At 51.4% G+C, this 21484-nt stretch overlaps 1 protein-coding gene across 3 annotated transcripts in view; it reads left to right on the plus strand.

Moving 5' to 3' along the window:
• The window catches only part of KIAA1671 (KIAA1671 ortholog), a 195085-nt gene that overhangs the window by 106188 nt on the left and 67413 nt on the right, over positions 1-21484 (plus strand). The window contains exons 1-2 of one of the 3 annotated variants that reach the window (XM_047762198.1): positions 18782-19109; positions 19319-20145. The exons of the other annotated variants lie outside the window; for them this stretch is intronic. Of the exons in view, the coding sequence (XP_047618154.1) occupies positions 19861-20145 (285 nt within the window). The 5' untranslated portion in view covers positions 18782-19109; positions 19319-19860. Of the gene's footprint in view, positions 1-18781; positions 19110-19318; positions 20146-21484 lie in introns of those variants that run through there. 3 annotated transcript variants of the gene reach the window in all.

Below are 21484 nucleotides of genomic sequence, written 5' to 3' on the forward strand. Positions count from 1 at the left end.
AAACCCCCTTGTTCTGATGCTGGCCAGGCCTGTTAAGCTCCTCACAGCTGAGCAGCAGGAACAGAGCCAAGAGTCAAGGCTTTGGGGTCTGAGAGAGCAGGGTTCAAATCTACTTCTATGGTTTTAAGCTGAGGCTTGGTTTTCTCATCTGTAAAATGGGTGTTATAGGACCCCCCTCCCCACAGGGATCCTTTTCTCCAATTTTGGCTACATATCTGTTGCTCTTTCAGATTCCCCTTGCTGAAACTGCTCACTCCCAGAGTTAGGATTTCAGTAGATTCCCAGCAAATGTGTTTAAAGAACTGTCTGCCCCAGTTGATTCCAAGGGGTGGCCATCTCAGGCTGGTTCTAGAGACAAGGATCCACGTGTTGTGAATTAAGGACAGAGAGCTTGGGTCGGCCCGATCCTTGGAGGAGTTCTGAGAGTCAATAGCACCATGGAATAAGCCCACCTTGGAGAAACAGGGCAGCCATTCCTCCAATGGCCAAGGTCTGCTGTTGGAGAAGCGGGGGCTGTGAGCTATGGCAGACAGCACCCCTGGCCCCCGGTCGGGGGGGCCCAGCTGGGACCGGGGATCTGGGTACAGCATCTTCCATGGTTGGTCAGTCGGCCTGAGAGAGTTCTTGACCCAAGGCAGTGAGACAGTGGGTATAGACTGGGCAGCATGGAGAAGTCTATGTGCAATAGTGACTTGGGGAAGTTGCCTGGTGGCCTGGTAGTTAAGGATCCAGCATTGTCACTGCTGTGGCATGGGTTCAGTCCCTGGCCTAGGAACTTCTATATGTCATGCGTGCAGCAAAAAAAAAAAAAAAAAAAAAAAAAAAAAAAAAAAAAAAAAATAGCGACTTGGTAAAAATGAACAGCTCTTAAGAAAATGGAAGTGGATATGCAGGTGGTAATGGTGCCGTTTTTTCCTCTAGCATGTACTGAGTGAGCACGAGGGACCAGGCTCTCAGAGGGCGGGCCCCACAGTCTGCACCTCCCAGGAGGGGTGCTGCCCACATTAATGGGTACACAGGTGATGGTGCTATACCTGGAATGTCCCCACACACTGGAGGGGAGATTAGGTCCATTTTTAGAGGGAGGAACTTTAATGCAAGTGATGTCCAAATTAAAAATAGATAGTTTTTTTTATTTTATTTTTTGCTTTTTTAGGGCCGCACCCATGGCATATGGAGGTTCCCAGGCTAGGGGTCGAATCAGAGCTGTAGCCACTGGCCCACACCACAGCCACAGCAATGTGGAATCTGAGCCACGTCTGCGATCTACACCACAGCTCACTGCAATACCAGATCCTTAACACACTGAGTGAACCTTCGTCCTCATGGATTCTAGTCAGGTTTGCTTATACTGTGCCACGATGGGAACTCCAGTAGTATATTTTTTTGAATTGAAAAAGTAATACACAGACACAGTAAACATTTCCACCAGTGCAAAATAGCACTCTAAAGAAAAATTCATCTCCCCACCACTTCCAACCTGCAGTTGCCTCCTTAGAAACTGGTGACAGTTTCATGCATCTCTTTTCAGAAGTATTCTCTGCATACATAAGACTATCTGTGCATGTATCTGTATTTTCCATATATATATATACACACACACACACACATTTTTTTTAGCACCAGTCAGACCTTGTTATACATAGTGTTCTATGCCCTGATTTTTCCTTTACTCAAATAATGAGATTTTTTTCCCTGTCAGCACAGCAGGTCTGTCTCATTCTCTTGATGGCTTTATATTTTTCCTTCTATTGCATTTATTGAACCAGGCCCCTCTCGATGGACATGTAGGTCATTTCCAGTTTTGTGCACTATAAACGGCACCGCAGTGAACATCCTGTGCAAACATCTTTGTGCCCTTGTGTGTTGCATCTTCAGGGGAAATGCCTAGCCATCCACTCACCAGGTCATTTGAAGGTTGAATAGGTTTTCCGGGTAGGCTGGGGCTAGCAGGGGTGGGAGAGAGGGTGAAGCGGAGATGTTTCAGGTATGAAGACAGCATGAGTGCATATAGGAGCTGGAAGCTGAGAGCAGGCTGGCCTGCCTCAAACACACATGAGGTCTGGGTTCCAGCTTGATGTTCAAATGCCACATCATCTTCTGGGGTTTCACTCCAGCTCTGAGAATCTTGGGGTGCGGTGACGCCTAACAGGGTCTGACACCACACCAGGCACTTTCTGTCTTCTCACTGGGTTCACGTAGCACCTCCATCAAGTGGTATTTTTACCACCATTTTATCAAGGCTCAGAGAGGTGCAGTGACTTGCCCAGGGTCACACAGCCAATGCGTGATGGATCTACGTGATCCTGTACGTCGGTCCTTTCACTCTACCATATTGCTCCCTTCTCTTCCTTGCTGAGAAGGCTCTTTCATTAGATGTCTAGCCTTTTGGACCATGGGCTTCAAGAGGGCAGCAGTCTTCATCTCTCTTTCCCCCCCGCTTTATCCACTGGACTCCAGCACAGGGCCTGGCACAGAATATGCATTCAATGAATGTTTGCTGGATGACCAAGTGAAATAGTGAAGGCTAACATGCTGGGTCCATTCCAGTATTTTGTTTGCTTTTTATTTATGATGATGGTGATCTGGTTCTTCCTCTCAGGAATACTCACGTTTTAGATGAAATGAAACATCTTTCTTTGCAAACCAGTTTATCTCACAGGAATCTGACATTTTGCATTTTTTCCTCTGGGAGCCAAACAAGGAAGTCTCTTCTATAGAATGTCACAGTGAAAGAAATCTGAACATTTCCTTTTAGAAATTTCTGCGTAAAAAGTTAAAGTGAGATGGAACTGAACTTGAAGATTTTGGTTGCCATGGCTACTGGGTAACATAGCGAATCGTGTCCTTACACACGGTCTCCACTAGACCTTCAACTGCCGTATCTGGGTTACAGCATTTTGGCTTCTAAGTGTGTTTTATGCAGGGAGGCTTTGAGGAGAGATTCCCTCTGCTGAGTCTCTGCTGGCCGAAGTGTTTTAACCAGAGAGAGGTTTTTGAGCCTCTCCGGGGCCCCCGTCCATCAGGCTTCAACTCCATCACCACCTTGTGGGCGCTGGGATTTGCCACCTCCACTTTAGAGATTAGCGCACTGAGCCCTGGAGAGTTCGTATGGTGCACTTGTGTGCTCATTCGCCCTCTAATGTATTTGTTCATTCAGTTGTTCATATGCTTATTCACTCAACAACTATTTATCCAGCCCCTTCTCTGTGTCAGACCCTGGCCCGGGCCCTGAGCATCAGTGCGAGATAAGAAAAGCACAGTCCCTGCCCCCACAGAGTGTGTGCCAGCGGGAGGGACAGATGATCTATGCCAACAGTAAATCCTGATCAATGCGTGAAGGCAGAGAACAGGGTGATGTGGCAGAGGGAGGCTGAGAGGAAGTGTGGCTAGAAGGCCCCCAAGGAGCCATGGCTTTTGAGCAGAGATCCGAAAGAAGGAGCCCACCCCCCATAGAGATCTGGAGGAAGAGTATTTCAGGCAGTGGGAACAGCATATGCAAAGGCCCTGAGACAGGAACTAACTTGGAAGGGTTGAGGCCTATAGTGGGGTCAGTATGGCCGGCCTGGTATTGAGCAAGGAGGTAGGGAGACACAAGGGGGGCCTTGAGGGCCAGGGCAGAACGTTTGGGGTTTACCATGGTCACCGTGGAGAGCGGAGGGAGCATGTTCAGGAGGCTGACATGAGGGAATGGAGTGGGTGGACTAGGGAGGTGGGAGGTGAAGTGGGGAGGCCAGAAGGCCACAGCGGCTGGGATCTGGTGCTGAGGCAGGAAGGGGAGCCCGGGGGAAGTGAGCTGGTTCAGGCTGTAGTTCAGGAGGGGAGGGGGCAGGGAAGAAGAGGTACTGAGGAAGGTTTCCAGATTTCTGGCCAGGACAGCAGGGAGGGTGGTGGCGATCTTTGCTGCAGCAGAGAAGATTGTGAGGGAAGGAGATTTGGGGGCCAGGGATCAAGAATTCCGTCCTTGTGTATGACATCTGAGATGCTATCAGATCTCTGAGCAGAGAGGAAGCGGGATTGAAGGAGGTTTCTGTCTGGCTTTGTTGAGTGATGTTGAGGCTTTCCCGAGGGGGCGTGGGGCTGGCCTAGGAGAGTGGGGGCATGGGTGCTGCAGGGGGCAGAGGGCCCATCAGCTGCAGGGGTGAGACCCTGGAGTTGGTGAGAGGAGCGTAAGAGGAGGGGCTTGCCTAGGCTGTGAGTGAGTGAGGCCCCTTCTTCCTCACCAGCCGGAGGGAGGCAGGGCAGCCCCCAGGGACAGGAGAGGGTGGGCTCCCTCTCCTCTGAGGGCTTTCATTTCTTTCACAAGGTGAGAGGGTCTTGTAGCTTAGTGGAGAGAATTGATGATATGGAAGCGGGCAGGTACCTGGGTTCAAATCCACCCATTTAACCACCAGCAAGTTGCTGAGCACTAACCATGGAGCCCTTACTACATGCTCAGCGCTCCCCAGGCCATGTCTCACTCAATCCTCACAAAAGCCCTCCAAAGAAGTCATCCTTACTATCCCCACTTACAGATAGGTGGGGAGACTGAGGATCAGAGAGGTTCAGCATCTTGCCCGAAGTCACACAGCTCATTAGTGGAGGTGCCAGATTTTGATGCTGTACAGCCTAGGAACCAAGTCTGAAACCCAGATTTCACATCTTTTCAGAGGAAGAGAGACCTTACAGGGGTATTGGCAGAGCATCAGTGACATAAAAGATATGGCGGCACCTGCCGTGTTCTAATGCTGTGCTCAGCCCCCGGCAGGTGCGTGAGGGCCACCCCGCCCCCAATCTGTTTCTGTTCATCTGTCTCCAGTAAGTGCCTCTCTCTGCTGGCATCTCATGGCTGCATGGCATCTTCGATTGCTTTGAGAAGTCCTTCTGCCAAGGGATCTCATTAAGTCCATTTTGAAATGAGAACACTTGGCAAGGGGAAGGGAAGGTAGTTATCATAGTTATTATTAAAATCCAAAATAACTTGTTTGGTAAGAATGGAGCAGCACCAGGATATTGCCTGACACTCCGCCTTCCCCCCCGCCCCCAACACGCACACGCTCAGTGTCCCCACATCCTTCCACTTTGGGCAGAGACCCTGGCTGGCAGGAACCTTGTCCACCCCTGCCTCACCCCCAATAGTTCCCCTTCTGGACCCCCCAGGACCCCGATGGGGGCTTTTGCATCTGAATATGTAGTTACAACCTCAATCTCCCATTTTTGAGCAAAGCAAACGCTCAACTCAGCCCTTCTTGAGAAAGAATTTCTGCTGTCAAAACAACTGGGACATTTTCTGTTGCTCCAGTGAGACTAGGGGTGGAGCTGGTTGAACAGGAACAGAAACATCCCCTGTTGAGAAGCAGGGGCGGGCAGATTTGGCCAGTGCTCTGAACCTTCCAGAGGGGCCTGGTGCTGGCTCATGCAGATCCTCGGGATGGTTTGGTGGCATATACGAGTGGCATAGACCAGAAGGGCTCTCACAGATGGTCAGAGGCATCCTCTCCTTGTTGGCTGGGAGGACAGAGGCCCGGTAGCCCCTGGACCTAGCCAAGACCACGCGGCAGGTTAGTGGTGGAGCTGGGCCAGCCTGGGCCTCCTGCGCCAGCCCAGAGGCGGGCAGTGAAAGGTGAAAGTGAGCAGAACACCTGCTGGTCGCTCATCTTAGTGGTGGCCGATGCAGCATGACCCCTGGGACCTTCCTGCAGCAGCCTCCTTCCCTTTCTGGAAGGACAGGGAGGTAGGCTTGAGGCTCAGGACAGTGTTGGAAATTATGTTGCGTGTCTTAAGAAAGGTGACTGTGAAGATAGACTCTTGAGCTGCCTTGTCTGGTGACGCATCCTGCATTCTAACTATGACTATGTCTGCATCCTGGGTGTCTGGAACCGCTGGGAATCCAGCCTGCCTTCCCCTGTCTCCCTTCCCTCCACTTCCAGATCCTTACTGAGCTCCGACTCTGTGCCTGGCCTTCCTCACATTCATCCAGCAGCTACTTATGGAGGGTTCAGGGCCTGGGGATACCTTGACAAACAAGACAGACATCTCTGAGCCTGGGGTTGCTTGAGACTTTGATCAGGGCTCACTCCAGAATTTTGTATGAAAGATCGTCTGCCTACAAGCCAGGCAGAGCCAGGTTCCAGGCCCAGCTCTGCTGCTTCCCAGCTGCGTGACCTTGGGCTTGACACTGAATGCCTCTGAGCCTCAGATTCCCCCTCTGTAAAACAGCACAGGAACTGCCCAGCTCATCCTGTGGTTTTGGAGATTCTCAGGGAACCGGTATGTGGGGTTCTTAGATGAGAGGGGGCTCCATGTGGTCCAGTCTCTGCACAGAATAACATCAAGGGGCAAAAAATAATAATAATTTAAATTAAAAATCATAATGTTTATTTGTGACTCTAAAAGAACATTAGGAACCATGTAAGTAATACGCCACTCTGATACTGGTGATTTGGGCCTCCCCAGACATGTCCCTGTACCTCTAGGCTGTAGAAACTGTATTTTCTCTCCTTTTCCTGGTCTGTGTCTTCCCTGGCCCTTGGTGGTGTGGCTGGACCTACACTCTACTTAGCCTGCAGCTTCCTCTCTTGTCTCGGGGCCAGGATAAGAGTTTTTGCTTACAATGCAGGGCCTGAGGGAGGAAGGCCGTTTTCTGCCAGGTTCACTGGCAGCCAGACTGTCCCTGGGACCAGATCAGAAGGAGGAAGATGCTCCGATGCTGCAGAGCCAGACTTGTTCCCAGCCTGTTGCAGATGGTGGTTGGAGAACTGAGCTGGGAGTTCTTCCTGTTCTTTCTGGGATGAGTGGGATAAAAACATCTAGGTCTTCAGGGAAATTCTGTCTGGTGTGTTCCTTGGATCTCACTGTATGTGAAGAGACCCGGACACCCCAGACACCAGCACTGGTACCTGGGAATTCTTGAAAGAGCCGTGGGTGCATAGCATAGCCTGAATGGGTCCTTGAGACTGGACAAGTTAAGGCCGCTGGTCCACGAGCTGTCCCTGAGAGCTGCCTGCTGGGGACTTTGTGTGCCAAATCAGGAACAAGACACTCAAGGTCTGATGGGGCCTCGTTCCTGACTTTTCAGCTGGCCCTGCTTGGCCGAGACTCACCCACACCCATCCCTCACCCTCAGGGTTCTGCTTACTGTGAGAGCCACCACTGTTATTTTGCATGCGTGACAGCTTTGTTGAACTATAATTGGCATACAATACATCATCCATGTTTAAAGTGTACAATTTGATGCGTTTTGACATATATATTCCTAAGAAACCATCATGATGTTTAAAATAATGGACACATCCTTCACACCCAGAGTTTCCTAGGGCCCCTCTGCAATCCATTCCCCCCTACCGCCCCCAAGCCACCACTGATCTGCTCTCTGTCACTATAGATTAGTTTGCATATTCTAGACTTTTATGTAAGTGGAATTGGATACCACGTGCTCTTCCCCCCCCCACCCCCCGTTTTTTGGCTTTGCCCACAGCATATGGAAGTTCCCAGGCCAGGGATCACATCTGAGCTGCACCTGCAACCTGCGCCACAGCTGTGGCCATGATAGATGCTTTATAACCCACTGTGGGGGGCTGGGGATCAAACCTACACCCCTGCAGTGACCTGAGCTGCTGCAGTTAGATCCTTAGCCCACTGTGCCACAGAGGGAACACTACCATATGCTCTTCTTTGTTTTCTTTCACTCTGCAGAATTATTTGAGATTCATCCATAGTGTAGTGGGTCTTGATGGCTTATTTCTTTTTGTCATTCAGGACTGGTCCATTGCACAGATGTGCCAGTGTATGTGTCCATTCACTTGGACAGACATTTGGTTCGATTCCACTTTTTTTGGCTGGTGTGAATAAGGCTGCCGAGAACATCCTTGTTCAAGACTCTGTGTGGACAGCTGATTTCATTTCTCTTGGGTAAACACCCAGGAGTGGGGTGGATGGATCATATGGGAGACATGTGATAAACTTTTTAAGAAACTGCTGAGCTGTTTTCCAGTGTAGCTGTGCCATTTTGCATTTCATTCCCTGAGAGTTTCAGTTACCCCACATCCTCACCTGCACTTGGGACACCACTGTCATCTTCTCAGGAAAGATGCTTTTGAAGATGCTGAAAGTAATGAAAGACCCCATAAAGATGGGTCAGACAGGAAGGACATGTATTACTTTACATAATCCATCTGATGGTAGGGGGAGTGTGTTGTAGGCTTCATCAAACTGTGACCTGTGAGCTAAGAATGAATTTTACCTTTGAAAAAAGGTTCTTTTAAAAAAAGATCTAAAATACAAACAATGTGTGATGGAGACCACATGTTGCTGGCAAAATCTAAAGTATTTACTGTTTGGCCCTTTAAAAAAGTTTGCCCCATGGTGGATTAGTGGATCAACACGGATTCTTTCCATCTTTCTATACTCTCTTCAGTAGCATGTTCCCTCATGGTCCCAAAATGGCTGCCATGGCTCCAGCCATTCCAGGGAGACTTGACAACATCCAGCCAAAGAAGAGGGGGGTTCATTGGGAGGACAATTTCTCCCTGAGTCCACCCAACAGACTTCCCCCCAGATCCTGTTGGCCAGGGTTTGGTCCCATGCCCTGGCTGTTGCTGCAAGAGAGGGTGGGAAGTGAGTAGCCATCATTTTCAAGGCTTGTCACGAAGGAAGAATGCTATTCATGACCATATTTTTCTGCGTCAGTTTTTTGATTAGTTTCCTGGTGCCTGATAGTCTTGAGTGAGTTTGAGCTGGGTGTGAGGACTCTGTGCATCCCTGGCCTGGTTCCTTCACCTGAGACTTTGGGAGAGTGTTGTGTGTCTCCTTTAAGGGCTGATGAGAAGCTGAATGAGGTTTATGAAAAGTGCATCATGCATTGAACATAGTTGGTGTGGGAGAACAATGTGGTATAGAGGTCTCCCAGGGTCCTTGCTGTTTGTCCCTGACCAAGTAGCTTGCCTTCTCTCAGCCTTACTTCTCTTGTCTGTAAAATGGGTCTAAGATGTCCCCCCCTTCTTACAAGGTGATGCTGAAGAGTCCATGAATTATCTGATTCAAAACATTCAGCCTTGACTGAATGACTCAGCAGAAACGAATCTGACTAGCATCCATGAGGACGCAGGTTTGATCCCTGGCCTCACTCAGTGGGTTAAGGATCCAGCATTGCCATGAGCTGTGGTGTAGGTTGCAGACACGGCTCGGATCCTGCATTGCTGTGGCTGTGGTGTAGGCCAGCAGCTACAGATCTGATTCGACCCCTAGCCTGGGAACCTCCATATCCCGCAGGTACGGCCCTAAAAAGACAAAAACAAAAACAAAACATTTAGCCTTGGCCTGAAGTGTGGTTAGGCCTTGATAAACATTAGCTGTGTACCAGCTGTCAGGATGGGCCCTGGAGATACAGAAGGGAATAGAAATGGCAGTGACCTTCACGGTGTCCACAGCTAGTGGGACATTGGCTCTTATAGTTACAGTGAAGAGAACACACTGAAGCCCTGGGGTGGCAAGCCCAGAGGAGGCTCTAAATTGAATGGGGAGGGCAGCAGGGAGGGCTTCCTGGAGGTGGGGACATCACTGTGAAGTCTTTAAGGATGGGTAGGAATTGGCCAGGGAAAGAGGAAAAGAGAGGATGGGACTGCAGTACAAATATTATAGTGCTTCTTCCTCCCCTCCCTCCCCTCCGTCTTATCCCCTACCCCACTTCTCCCCTTCTCACTCCTTCTTTCTCTTCTTCATTCATTCATTCATTTACCCATTCATTCAACACTTACTGAGAGCTTCCAGTGTGCTAGGCATGGGGGCAATAGCAGAGATTAAGACATCCAAGGTTTCTACTCCCACGAGCCTTCATTAGAGAGATCATATTAAGTAAGTGATTGGGAAAATACCAAGTAATGGCAAGTATTGATGTGTAACAGGAAGGATGCTAAGTTAGAGAGGGTCTGGCAGCCCCTTTGTGTTGAGAGGTTAAGGGAAGATTCTCTGAGGAGCCAAGACTCAGAAATAAGCAGCACTGTGGTGCAGGGGCCGTGGTCAGTGTGCAGCTGCTGGGAGGTGACTTTCCCAGCAGGAAGCAGCCAGGTGGAGGGAGCTTGGGCAGTCTTACCTTCAGTGCCCTGGCCAGGGGGTCTCTGGCTGGCTTTGAGTGCAGGCTAGCCCAGGGTCCAGGGCTCTGAGGCTGCCTGAACCTGCCTTGTGCCTACCAGGTGGGCTGTTTGGGGACCTGTGGGGCGACATGCTTTTGTCAAAGTGCCAAGGCTGCCTAGCCGCCCCCTCCCTGCCCTCCCCACCTGACACAGCGTGGCTCGGGACAGCGTGGGCAATGCAGAGGAGGGGGTGGCCGCCAGCCGAGAAGCAAGGCACGAGATAATAGACCTCTAGCTGGGTTGGGAGAAAGCCATGCCCGTGCAGAGGCGTTAGCAAGCAGGCGCCAAGTGGGAACCGTTACTCACAGCAGCTCTGAGATGAGAGGAGGTGGGTCGAGGGCTGGCGAGCCGGGTGATGGAAATGATGGGTGTGGACGTGGGAGGCCAGAGGTGTCGGTTCCCCAGTGCTCACTGCCCCCTTGCCTGCTGAGCTCTAGCTGTGAGATCGGGGCCGGTGGACAGGCCTCCTAGCCAGACTTCACCACTGAGTGACTGCGCAGCCTTCAGCCTTTGCTCCTGCCACCTCAGTGTCCTCATCTGTATAATGGGGCAGTTCTCCTCTCAGGAGATGGTCAGAATGCACATCATGTAAACTTCAGCACCACCTGGGAAGGAGAGGACCATTTTTATCCCATTTTAAAGACAAGGATGGAGGGGCTCAGAGAAGGCAAACCACTTGCCCAAGGTCACACAGTGTGAAATCAGTCTTAGAGGACCCACCCATAACCATGTGTGTGGAGATGATGAGATGGTATAGGGCCTGGCACATCACTGGTGCTTAGGAAATATTAACTGCATCCTAGCGGCATTTGCATAGATTCTGATTTGGTATTTGGGAGGCTGTTTTTCTCATTTGTTCTCAAAATGTGAGCACTCCAGCCGTGGACATCACGGCTGGAATCTGACGCCATCCCGCTTCTCTTTGCCAGGGGCCTACTTTGTGCACCTTTACCTGGGAGGCAGGTGTCATGATTTCCACTAGTGAGATGAGACGCCTCAGGCTGAAGGAGGCCACAGGGGTTCTCAAGGCTACATGGTGTTTGAGCCCGGCCCTGACAGGTGGCCTCTGAGAAGAGGCAGCTGGGGGTTGGAGTCAGGCTTCCGGTGCAGCCCCTGTAAGGATTCAAGGCCCAGAGAGGAGGGAGCGCTATCTGGGGACCCCTAAGCCGGGAGGGCTTCAACCTTGGGTCAGTGGGCCCAGGGCCCACCCTTTGCCCCCTGTTCAGCTGGGGCAGGTCACCTGGACCTGCAGGTCCCTGGAGCTGCCCTGGCAGCTGAGGCTGGGGGTGGATCCCCAAGACCATCCCGGGAAAACTTGTGCCTGTCACAGTCAGGCTTCCCCTGGGGTTCATGGCTGGCCAAGTCTGAGGAAATGAAGCCGAGAGGAAGAAAGGCCCTTGCTGCCACCACCACCTCTCCTGGCACAGAGTAGGTCCTCATTCAAGTGCTTGTTGAAGTCAGAAGGGAGGCGGGAGGGAGCAGGGAAAGGAAGGCCTTCCACTCATTTATCCTCCTGGGGATCCTCCACGTCCTGGGTTGCTGCTTAAGGGGCACTTAGCCCAGGGTAGCATGCTCGCTGCTCTGGGGAGCATTTCCCAGGGGACGTCATGAATCTCTCCTCTCTGGTTCCTCCTTCCCCAAGAACATCTTGCTCTCTTTTGCTAACTGATCCCAAAATGTAGAATTTCAGCTGCTCTGGGGGAAAGACATGGGGTGACAAACCCCAGGCAGCGCAACCAGACCCCAGTGGGGTCCCCTTCTCCTTCCCAGGAAGCCCGAGGAGAGGGTGGCAGTGTTCCAGAACCCACTGCCTCCAAAGCCCTGAGGCAGCCCAGCAGCATGAATGAGGCGGGGCTCCCAGCCCACCCTGTTCCGTTGTAGAGGAGGCTGGGCCTGCAGCCTTATTAGATGCCCAGCTCTTCAGAGAGGGGCTGTAATTACAGACTGGCCTTGCCACACCAGGCACACAGCCACACAGCAGGCTCTCCCCGGTGTGGAAAATGCTACTTTCCACTTGAGCTTGGGGAGGGGCCTGATAAAGCGGCAAGATGAGTCCCTGGCTGTTGTTAGAAAGATTTCCTTTCCAGATGGTTTTTTCCTCCCCTCCCCTCCCAAGGTTAATTAAGGGCATCTTTGGTCATTAAAATGACTACTTAACTAAGAATGTGATAAATGAACACAAGGAAATAGTCGTGGGCTTGGTTTATAAATAATCTGGGATTGACTTGTCGGATCAAGTCATTTCTGTCTTGTTTTTTCCATATCAGAATTCTTTTCACTGTTGCCTTGGAAACAAGCCTAGGGGGAGGGATGCTGGGAGTTGTATGACTGGGGTTCAAGCCTCAGTGGTTCCTTCATTTCACACGGTAGGCATGTCGAGTGCCTGCTGAGAATCAAAGGGGGACTGATTGATGGGAAAATTGAGTTAAAGCTCAGATTGTTAATGATGTGGTGGGGACCACATGGCAAGGTGGGAGCCCAGAGTTGGCCCCTCATGGGCATGAAGAATCAGAGGAGGCTTCTTGGAGAAGTGAGTACCTAAGCTGAGCTGTGAAAGATGATAGAGGCTGACCAGGTGAGGAATGGGTGGAATAGTGCCCTAGCTGGAAGGAACAGCATGTGCCAACGGCTGAACAAGAGGCAGCATGGCATATTCCAGGATGGCAGTTAGTTCAGCTGGGTCAGGCAGGAGAGAAGCTGGTGGAATAGGTTAAACATGAGGCCAGAGACCCTGTCAAAGTCCAGGTTGTGAGCAATTCCTATGAAAAATTAAGGCACCTGTCACAGATTTACTGTGGGGTCTGTGAGACCCACCTGCCTGGACCTGGTCCTTCAATGAAATGAGAAATTTGGCTGTTGGTTTCCGAGAGCTTGGTTCCATCCCATGGGGAGAGAAAACAGGTTTGAGCTGGATCCATCAGCTGGCACTTCCCACACGTGGTCCCAGGAATTAGTCTTCAGGCCAGTCGTCAAGAAAGGAAACTGGTTTATAACCAGACAAGTCCTTCTGTAGGCATTTCCTGACCCAGGGAGGTTTGAGGACAAGCAGAGAAGTTCTGTTCCACGATCTTCCCTGCCCTTCCGCACAGGGCTTGGGGCAGAACTGGCCACTTTCAGGAATCTCAGAGTGGTAGACAGAGTCTGGCTCCTGCCCTGGAAGGGGGAGGGTCTCAGAACCACACAGGTCTGGGTTCAAGCCCCAGAACTCCCACTTGCCAGCTCAGTGACCTTGAGTGGATACCTTCAGCTCTTTAAACCTCACTGCCCTTCTCTGCAAAATGGGGTTAATTAATAACAGGATGCAGTCTGAAGGGAGGTTGTGAAGGTTATATGAGGTGAAGTGAGGTGTCTCAGTAACCTGTTCCCACACACAGTAAATCCCCAATTTATGGTTATTGTTATTTCCACTGCGCCACCTTCCTTGTCAACATAATACTAGTATATTTCGAGGCCCAGGATACCTACTCCTGGAAGGTTCATTCTTTTGGGAAGCAAGATGTGCAGAGGGTCATGTAGTTGAGACCTCCTGGGGGAGATTTGGGAAAGACTGAAGTTGCTGAAAGTGGTCTTGGGGTGGGAGTGGGGTCCAACAGAGATGGAGATTGGGGGGTGGGCAGCCACAGGCAGGGGTACAAGGGATAGTGCCTGTGCAGAATCCCACAGGCAAGACTGAATATGGCCACGCCCAGGGGCCTTTGCACCTGCCATCCTCTTTTAACATTTTGGGAACACTCCTATGTATCCTTCAAGACCCTACCCAGATTTCCTTCTTCCACTTATAAGAAATTATCTTCAATAAATGATCATCTTCCCTTTGTTCTTCTTTCCTCAACTTCCTACTTTCTTGGTGGGGTTTCACCTCCCCCTCTTATGTTTCCATCATGGTGTATTATTCACTAGTCTATCATAGCCCTTGATATTTGTATTGGAAATGTTCATTTAAAATTTTATTATTTATTTATTTTATTTTATTTATTTATTCATTTATTTTGCTTTTTAGGGCTTCACCGTCAGCATATGGACGTTCCCAGGCCAGGTGTCAAATTGGAGCTATGGCTCTGGCCTACGCCACAGCCACAGCCACCTCAGGTCTGAGCTGCATCTGTGACCTACACCACAGCTCAAAGCAAAGCTGGATCCTTAATCCATTGAGCAAGGCCATGGATTGAACCTGCAGCCTCATAGATACTAGACGGGTTTGTAACCCACTGAGCTACAAAGGGAATTCCACAAATATTCATTTTTATCTGGCTTTTTCTTCCATCTGAGGGCTTCTCTAGAGCGTGCACATTTGTATCAGGTTTGGGGGAGAAAATGTTACAGCCTCAGGTTTGAGAGGGTCCACTGAGACACCCTCTCCCCTTGATGGCTGAGAATCAGAGGGCTACTACTCTCAGCTCTTCAGGGACTACAGGTCCGTTCCGGGTAAGCACAGAGTTCATACAAAGTAGAACACATTCACAGTTTGTTGAATGAATGAATGACCGACGTTCCAATTTCTGTAACTGCACACACTTGCTGGGAAATGATGACCTCTGGGCCCCACCTTGCACTGAGGGGAAAACTCCCATTTATTTCCTGGATCATAGCAGCCTCTCCAGAGTATTTTGGATTAATTATGTAAGGAGATGGCTTCCTTTCCTTTTTGATGCCCAGCAACATCCCAAGAGTTTCCTGGAGAGAACAGAAGAGTCTGCAGAAAAAGTCCTCTGGCGGGGAAAGCACTCAGGCTGCCCCAGTTTTCAGAGAGTGACGCTTTTTATAGTCACACTTTGAGACCACATTGTACCTAAAGGGAGCCAGAGTGGGGAGCAGGCCGGCAATCTGGCTTCCCAGCTCCCTTCTGCGCCCCTCTCCCCCATTGTGGAAGGAGGCGGGACCGTGCCACCCTGCCTGCTGCTTTGAGCGCTCACTTCTGCTTTTTCCAACCCTTGTCTTCCACTCCGACTGATTTGACAAAGGCCAGGTCCTCTTCTACGTAGCCCATGGTGCGAGGCTGGGGGCTACACACTTCATCACTTCATAGCTGTGTGATCTTAGCCTGGTCACCGAATCCTTCTGCCTCAGTCTTTCCATCTATAAAATGGAGATATTAATCCTAGCACAAACCTCATTTCAGTATTGAGAGGAGCAGACAATGTAATATGACACCTGGCATACACAGTAAGTGGTACTGACAGCATCAGTGACAAGGATGACTTTGATGATTTCATCTCTGAAAATCTGAGAGGTTCAGTAACTTCCTCAGGGTCACACAGCTAGTTAGAGCTATTGGCAGGTCTACAAACCCTTAACCACGACACCATACCGATTTAGCTTGTCCGGAGCTGGGACTAGGGTGAAGTGAGGCACACACCTAGGGCACAAAATTTAAGGGAGCACCCAAAAAAGGGGTTATCAAAGATACAGAATATTTGAATGCAATGTTTTTAAAAAATCAAAGTTAATTCAAATGTCCATGATGAGCAAACTATCACACAGCATTACTGATTTTTCCTTTTCCTCTGACGTCAATATGGCCTGGCACAGCACGGAACGAGCCTCTTTTTGTTGGAGGATAAGGTTTTTACTAATTTTTCACAAATGTAACTATCACGTGTGATTGTGATAAACACCCCTGTAGCAAAATGTTTGTATAGATCATTCTCATTTCCAGACAGATTGCTGGATGCAGAATTGGATCATGAAATGCAGGGTCGAAAGGCAGGCATATCCCAGCCCTTTATTATGAAAAATTTCAGACACAGAAAAAAATTGTACAGGACACACATGTACTCACCAGATAGATTCTATAACTGCTAACATTTTTCTATTTTTACTTTGTAAAAGTCTAGTCATCTGTCCATTCCTTATTGTGTGTACACACACACACCCCCCCACATACAGCCACACCCCCCCCCCCACACACACACACAATTCTTTGCTGGATTTCATAATAATTTATAGATACCAATACACTTAAACATGTGTGTCATTAACTGGCAGGCCATTGTTTTTAAGAATTTTGGTCTTGCAGTGCCAGTTGTTGCTGGGCAGGTTAGGAACCTGACATAATGTCTGGTGGATGTGGATTCGATCCCTGGCCTTGCTCAGTGGGTTAAGGATCCTGCATTGCTGCAAGCTTCGGCATAGGTTGAAGATGCAGCTCAGATCTGGCGTTGCTGTGGCTGTGGCATAGGCCAGTGGCTACAGCTCTAATTTGACCCTTAGCCTGGGAACCTCCATATGCCACAGGTTTCCTTTATTTTTCAAAAAAAAAAAAGGGGAAACAAAGATTTTTGATCTTGAATGTTAAATTCCCTTCAGGAAATATATACCAGTTTCCATTTCCAACTGTGGATAAATGCATTGCTTTTACCACAGCTGGGGCCACTCTGGATGTTATTTTAAAGGTGTTCTAGGTGCTGCTTTGATTTAACTTTTGTTTGTCCTCCTGGAGGTTCTCAGTAAATTTGCCCCACCTCTGTGTCCAGATGGTCTATTAAAAAGTTATGTCCCTTTCCATCTCTTTAGGTATTTCTGGTGAGGCTTTTCTGGATTCAGAGACGGGGACAGCTTCTTCACGGGTCTGCTCCCACCCCAGAAGTTCCTGGCCCTCTGGGAGGCTGATTGTGGCCACTCCCATGTGCAGAAAATGGGCAAACCTGGAAGGCCAGAAGCTCTGAGACCCTAGAGGCTGTGTGGGATGGTGGGTGGGTCCAGACACATGTGTGGAAGTAGCATGCTGGGCCCTGAGCATGTTTTCTCATCTGCATTATGGGGTAATAATTCCTTACATATAGGATGCACAGGCTGCTGTGAGAATCTTTTGTCCCCCTCCCCTCATTCTGCTCCAGCCCTTGGTTTCCTGATGGACCAGGCACTATCCTGCCTTTGGGCATTTGAATCTCTTGTGATTTCTGTGGGTCAGGAATTTGGGAGCAGCTTGGCTGGGTGGCTCTGGCTCAGGGTCTCCTGCGAGGTTGCAGACAAGGGCAGCTGTCATCAGAGGGTCTGACTGGCCATGTGGAATCTACTTCCAAAAGGGCTGGGGTTCTCATTGTGGCTAAGTGGGTTAAGAACCCAACATAGTGTCTGTGAGGATGCAGGTTTAATCCCTGGCCTCGCTCAGTGGGTTGAGGATCTGGCGTTGCCACAAGCTTAGGCATAGGTTACAAATGTGGCTCGGATCCCGTGTTGCTGTGGCTGTGGTATAGGTCAGCAGCTGCAGCTCCAATTCAACCCCTAGCCTGGGAACTTCCATGTGCTGCAGGTATGGCCACTAAAAAAAAAAAAAAAAGCCTCACAATGTGGCTGGCAGTGGATGCTGGGTATTGGCTGGGGGCCTCAGACCCTCTCCATGTGGGTCTTACCACAGGGCTGCTTGAGCACCCTCACTACATGGTGGCTGACCTCCCTCCATGGAGTGAGCTGTGATGCATTTTATGACCTAGCTTTGGAAGTCACACCTGTCACTTCTGCTTTATCTTTTGGGCACATAGACCACCTCTGACTCGCTGTGGGGAGGACCACAGGGGACAGGGAGCACTGGAGGCCATCTTGGGGGCTGCCCACCACCCTGGAAGACCTTGGCAGGACTTCACCTCTCTGGGCCTCAGTCTCCCTCTCTGTGAAATGGGTTCATGTGAAGATTCATAAGTTGATTCTTATGAATACTTAGAAGGGCATTGGAGACTCAGCCCCACTCTCAATAACTTAGCCACCATTATAGTGTCTGCTGGACTGTGATCCCTCAACAGCAGGGGCTGTTCTCTGTCTTTGTATCTACTGCCCAGCCCGAATGGGCACGTTCTGAATGTTTACAGAAAGGGCTGAATGAATAGCCACAAGGACTAGGAATCCAGAGGAGAAAGACATCTGAATCAGCTGCATTGTCAGAGATACCTCCGTGAAAAACTTTCTCAAGTGCGGCCCTTTGATCAATGTCTAGAGAGCAAATATTTGTTCAAAATGAAGGTGATGTGGGTGGTGGAAAGCGCTCACAATGCAGTCAGACTGATCAAAGTTTCAGTCTTGGACTTGGTGTTTGAACAATAAACATTTACTGAGCTCCAGCTCTGAGCCATGTGCTGTGTCAGACCTGGGGAATGGGGTGAGGGTGGGGAGGAAATGGCCTCTGTCCTTGCCCTGGTTGGTACCCTGGCTGTGTGACCTTGGGCGAGTGAATCTACATCTCTGAGTTCACATCTCCTCACCTGTAACACAGAGGATGAATCCTTGCTGGATAGAAGGAGAAAACTCCTTCCACAAGTGTGCCTCCCCATCAGGACCTGGCTGCTGTTCCCCATTCCTGACAAGCACCCTCTCCAGTGACAGACACTGCTGCCTTGCATCCCCCCACCCCCAATCACAACCACTCCAGCTCCACAAGGGTTAAAACTCAGGCGCTCATGTGACCCAGTGCAAACTGTGAATCATTCCCATTGCTCCCTGTGCTGAGCCTGCCTGCCCAGGATGGGGCAGATGCTGTGCCCCCCGGGTTGCCATAGCAACTCCTCCCGTACTGAAATATAGCCCAGCCCAGTTCCTTCCTAGGAGGACCTGGGGCGCGGGGGGCTGTTTCACCTGGCTGGGTGTGGCCTTTTAGGAAGGAGGAGGGAGAGAGGCCGGAAAGGAGAGAAAGAGAGGGAGGGATAGCGAGGGAGAGAGAGAGAGAGCGCGAGCGCGAGCGATCGAGAGAGGCACGCTTAGGGAGGAACAAGTGGAAATTGAAAGACGGGGGAGGAAGGAGAGGCTGGGAACCTGACAGAGAAAGGGACCACCAGAGGGAGACAGACTGACTGACTACTGGCCAGAGGTCCTGAGGCGCTCGCTACCTCTCACCCTAGAGGCAGTTTCCCAACTGCTTCAGCCTTCCCAGGGCTATCAGATCTCCAACATACATGCACACACGTGCCCAGGCACACACACGTGCAGCCGCATCTCTCGGTGCGCCCGCGGTCAGGGCACAGGGCGGGTAGGCTGTTGGGCACGTGCAGACATCGTCGGACCCGCGGGACGGTGAGCGAGTTGGGACTTGGGGGGGAGAACAAATGGGGGCGGACGCCAGCTCCCTGGGCGGCCGCCTCCCCGAGGCCCCTCCTGCATTCCTGGGCAGCGAAGCCCCTCGCTGAGAACGGGGGCTGATGTCATCCTGGGCTGCGGAGCCAGGGGACCCGGGGCCCTGGTGGCTGCCTCCGGAAATGAGCTAGCTGCCCGCCGGCCCACAGGTTTGGAAGCCTCAGCCGGAGGAGGGGAAACCTGCGTGGGTCAGGTGAGCGGGGCCCCGCCGAGAGCAGCTGGGCAGGGGGCAGCGGCGGGTGGCACCGGGTCCTTCCAGCGCCTGGGGGGCCCGCCTTCCTGGGGGAAAGTGAGGGTGAGGGTGCCCGGGGGTGCCTAGGGCCACCGCCTCTTCCTCCCCCACCTCTCGGGGACTGTCACGCCCTGGAGCCAGCGCGGCAGCCCAGTTCCTCCAAGCTCCTGGTCACCCGAGCCGGCCAGCCAGCCCGCCAGCGCTGGGAACTGGATCTTGGAGCTCCCGGCGTGTTTACTCACAACCCTGGGGGGTGGACTTGACCCTGAACTGCCTCTGCTTCGGAGTAAGACCCGCGGATGCCAAAGGCTGCTGGCTCAGCGATGTGTATTTACTCTGGGTCCCACTGAAGAGGGCTGCTGGCTTCCCTCTCCGGGCGAGCCCAGAACTTCTGTGAGCGGACAGAAGGGAGAGGGGTGAGGACCCTGGCATTTCTGCCCTCCCTCTCCTCCCGGCCCCATGGATTACCTGGGAGACAAACTCACGGTGGCCCAAACCCACATGACCCAGTGGATGGGGACCGTCCGGCGGTCCTTCCAGGAGGCCCTCAACTTAGTGACCAGCACAGTGGGCCCGGAGCGGGCAAGCGGGGAGCCCACCGGCCGAACCTCCTTCAAGCGCACCTCATCCTTCAGACACCTCGCCTCCCGGAGCCGGGAATCTTTCCGCCGCTTCTCAGCCCGCAGCCAACAGAGATTTTCTTCCCTGAGGAAAAGGCAGCCGGACTCGGAGCCACCAGATCTTGTAAGCTTACGATACTTTTTAAAATATTAAAACATCAGCGAAAACTCCTCCCCAACAGTGCTCCCCTCCCCCACCCCAGGAGTGGTGGGGGGTCCAGGATAATTGGCCACCAAGCTCCACCACCTCAGCTGTTTCCTGCTCCCCTGCCTGGGAAAGAGGCATGTGGTGGTGATTCCCCTGACAGTGGACTTGCTCGCTCCCCCGAAGTGGTCAGGAAATTGATACCGGATTCACCATCCCTATGGACAGGGCTGGCACATGCATCGGGCTGGCTTTGCTGGTTGATTTATCTTAAGTGCCGGCACTCCAGCCTGACACAAATGCTTCCTATTTTTAGGGAGGATTAGCTGGCACCTGCTTCACCTCCTCACACCACACCCCCAGGGTGGCCGAGTATCCGTGTCATGTGCATGTGGCATTGTGGCTTTCGTGGTCTTGTCATGGAGCAAAATTTCGAGGTCTTATCAGATTACCCGCAGTGGTGGGCAGGTTTGCCTGTTGGCCCTGGGGACCTTGGCATGAGTGGGCCAGGATTGAGTCTGGGGGGAGCTCAGTCTGGGTCCTGAGATCCTGCCATCTCTCACTCTGGCAGCTTGATGGGGCTGGGGCGGAGGCCAGGGTGGAGTGACATCTAATGATTAAAGACCCGACCTGCATCTAGGTATTTTCTTAAGGACCTTACTGATGATTTGGAGAGATGGGACTGAGCTCAGAGAGGGAAAGGCACCTGCCTGGGGTAGCACAGCAAGCAAGTGGCAAAGCCAGGGCCAGAACCCCCAGCTCTGAACCCCCTCCCCCCACTCAGGGGTCTTTCCAGACCAGCTCCCAGTAAAAGGATTTCTCCAGACCGTCCTGATAATTTCAGGGACGTCCACATCACTGACCCTCAAAGTGAAGGCCTGGTGTTTTCACATAGGAAACGTCTGCCACCTGCCTGTGTGACCCAGTTCACAAGGGACTAAAGATGAGTGGAGGACTGAGCCAGCTCCTTCCCTGGCTTCAGCCTCTCAATGGTCATTACGAGACCCAGCATTTAGGGATGCAGCGTATGTGCGGCGGGGGGGTGCACCAGGCTCAGAGCCAGCGCTCTGTGCTCTCGAGGTCACTGAAAGCTCACACCTGCTGTCAAAGTACAGGATCCTAGCATCCCCTCAGCTGGCCCAGAGAGGTGTGGTGATTCATCTGGGGTCACACAGCTACCAGAGCAGCCAGGTGCCTCATTAATATGACATCTACCTTTCTGGGTCTCTGCTGCTTTGTGGCCCTGGATGAATCAGTGGGGCCTGAATTTATGAGACAGATCCCCCAAGACAGCCTCAGGAAGGATGACTTAGTTCTG

This window comes from Phacochoerus africanus, chromosome 15 (genome assembly GCF_016906955.1).
Source record: "Phacochoerus africanus isolate WHEZ1 chromosome 15, ROS_Pafr_v1, whole genome shotgun sequence".
Classification (NCBI taxonomy): Eukaryota; Metazoa; Chordata; class Mammalia; order Artiodactyla; family Suidae; genus Phacochoerus; species Phacochoerus africanus.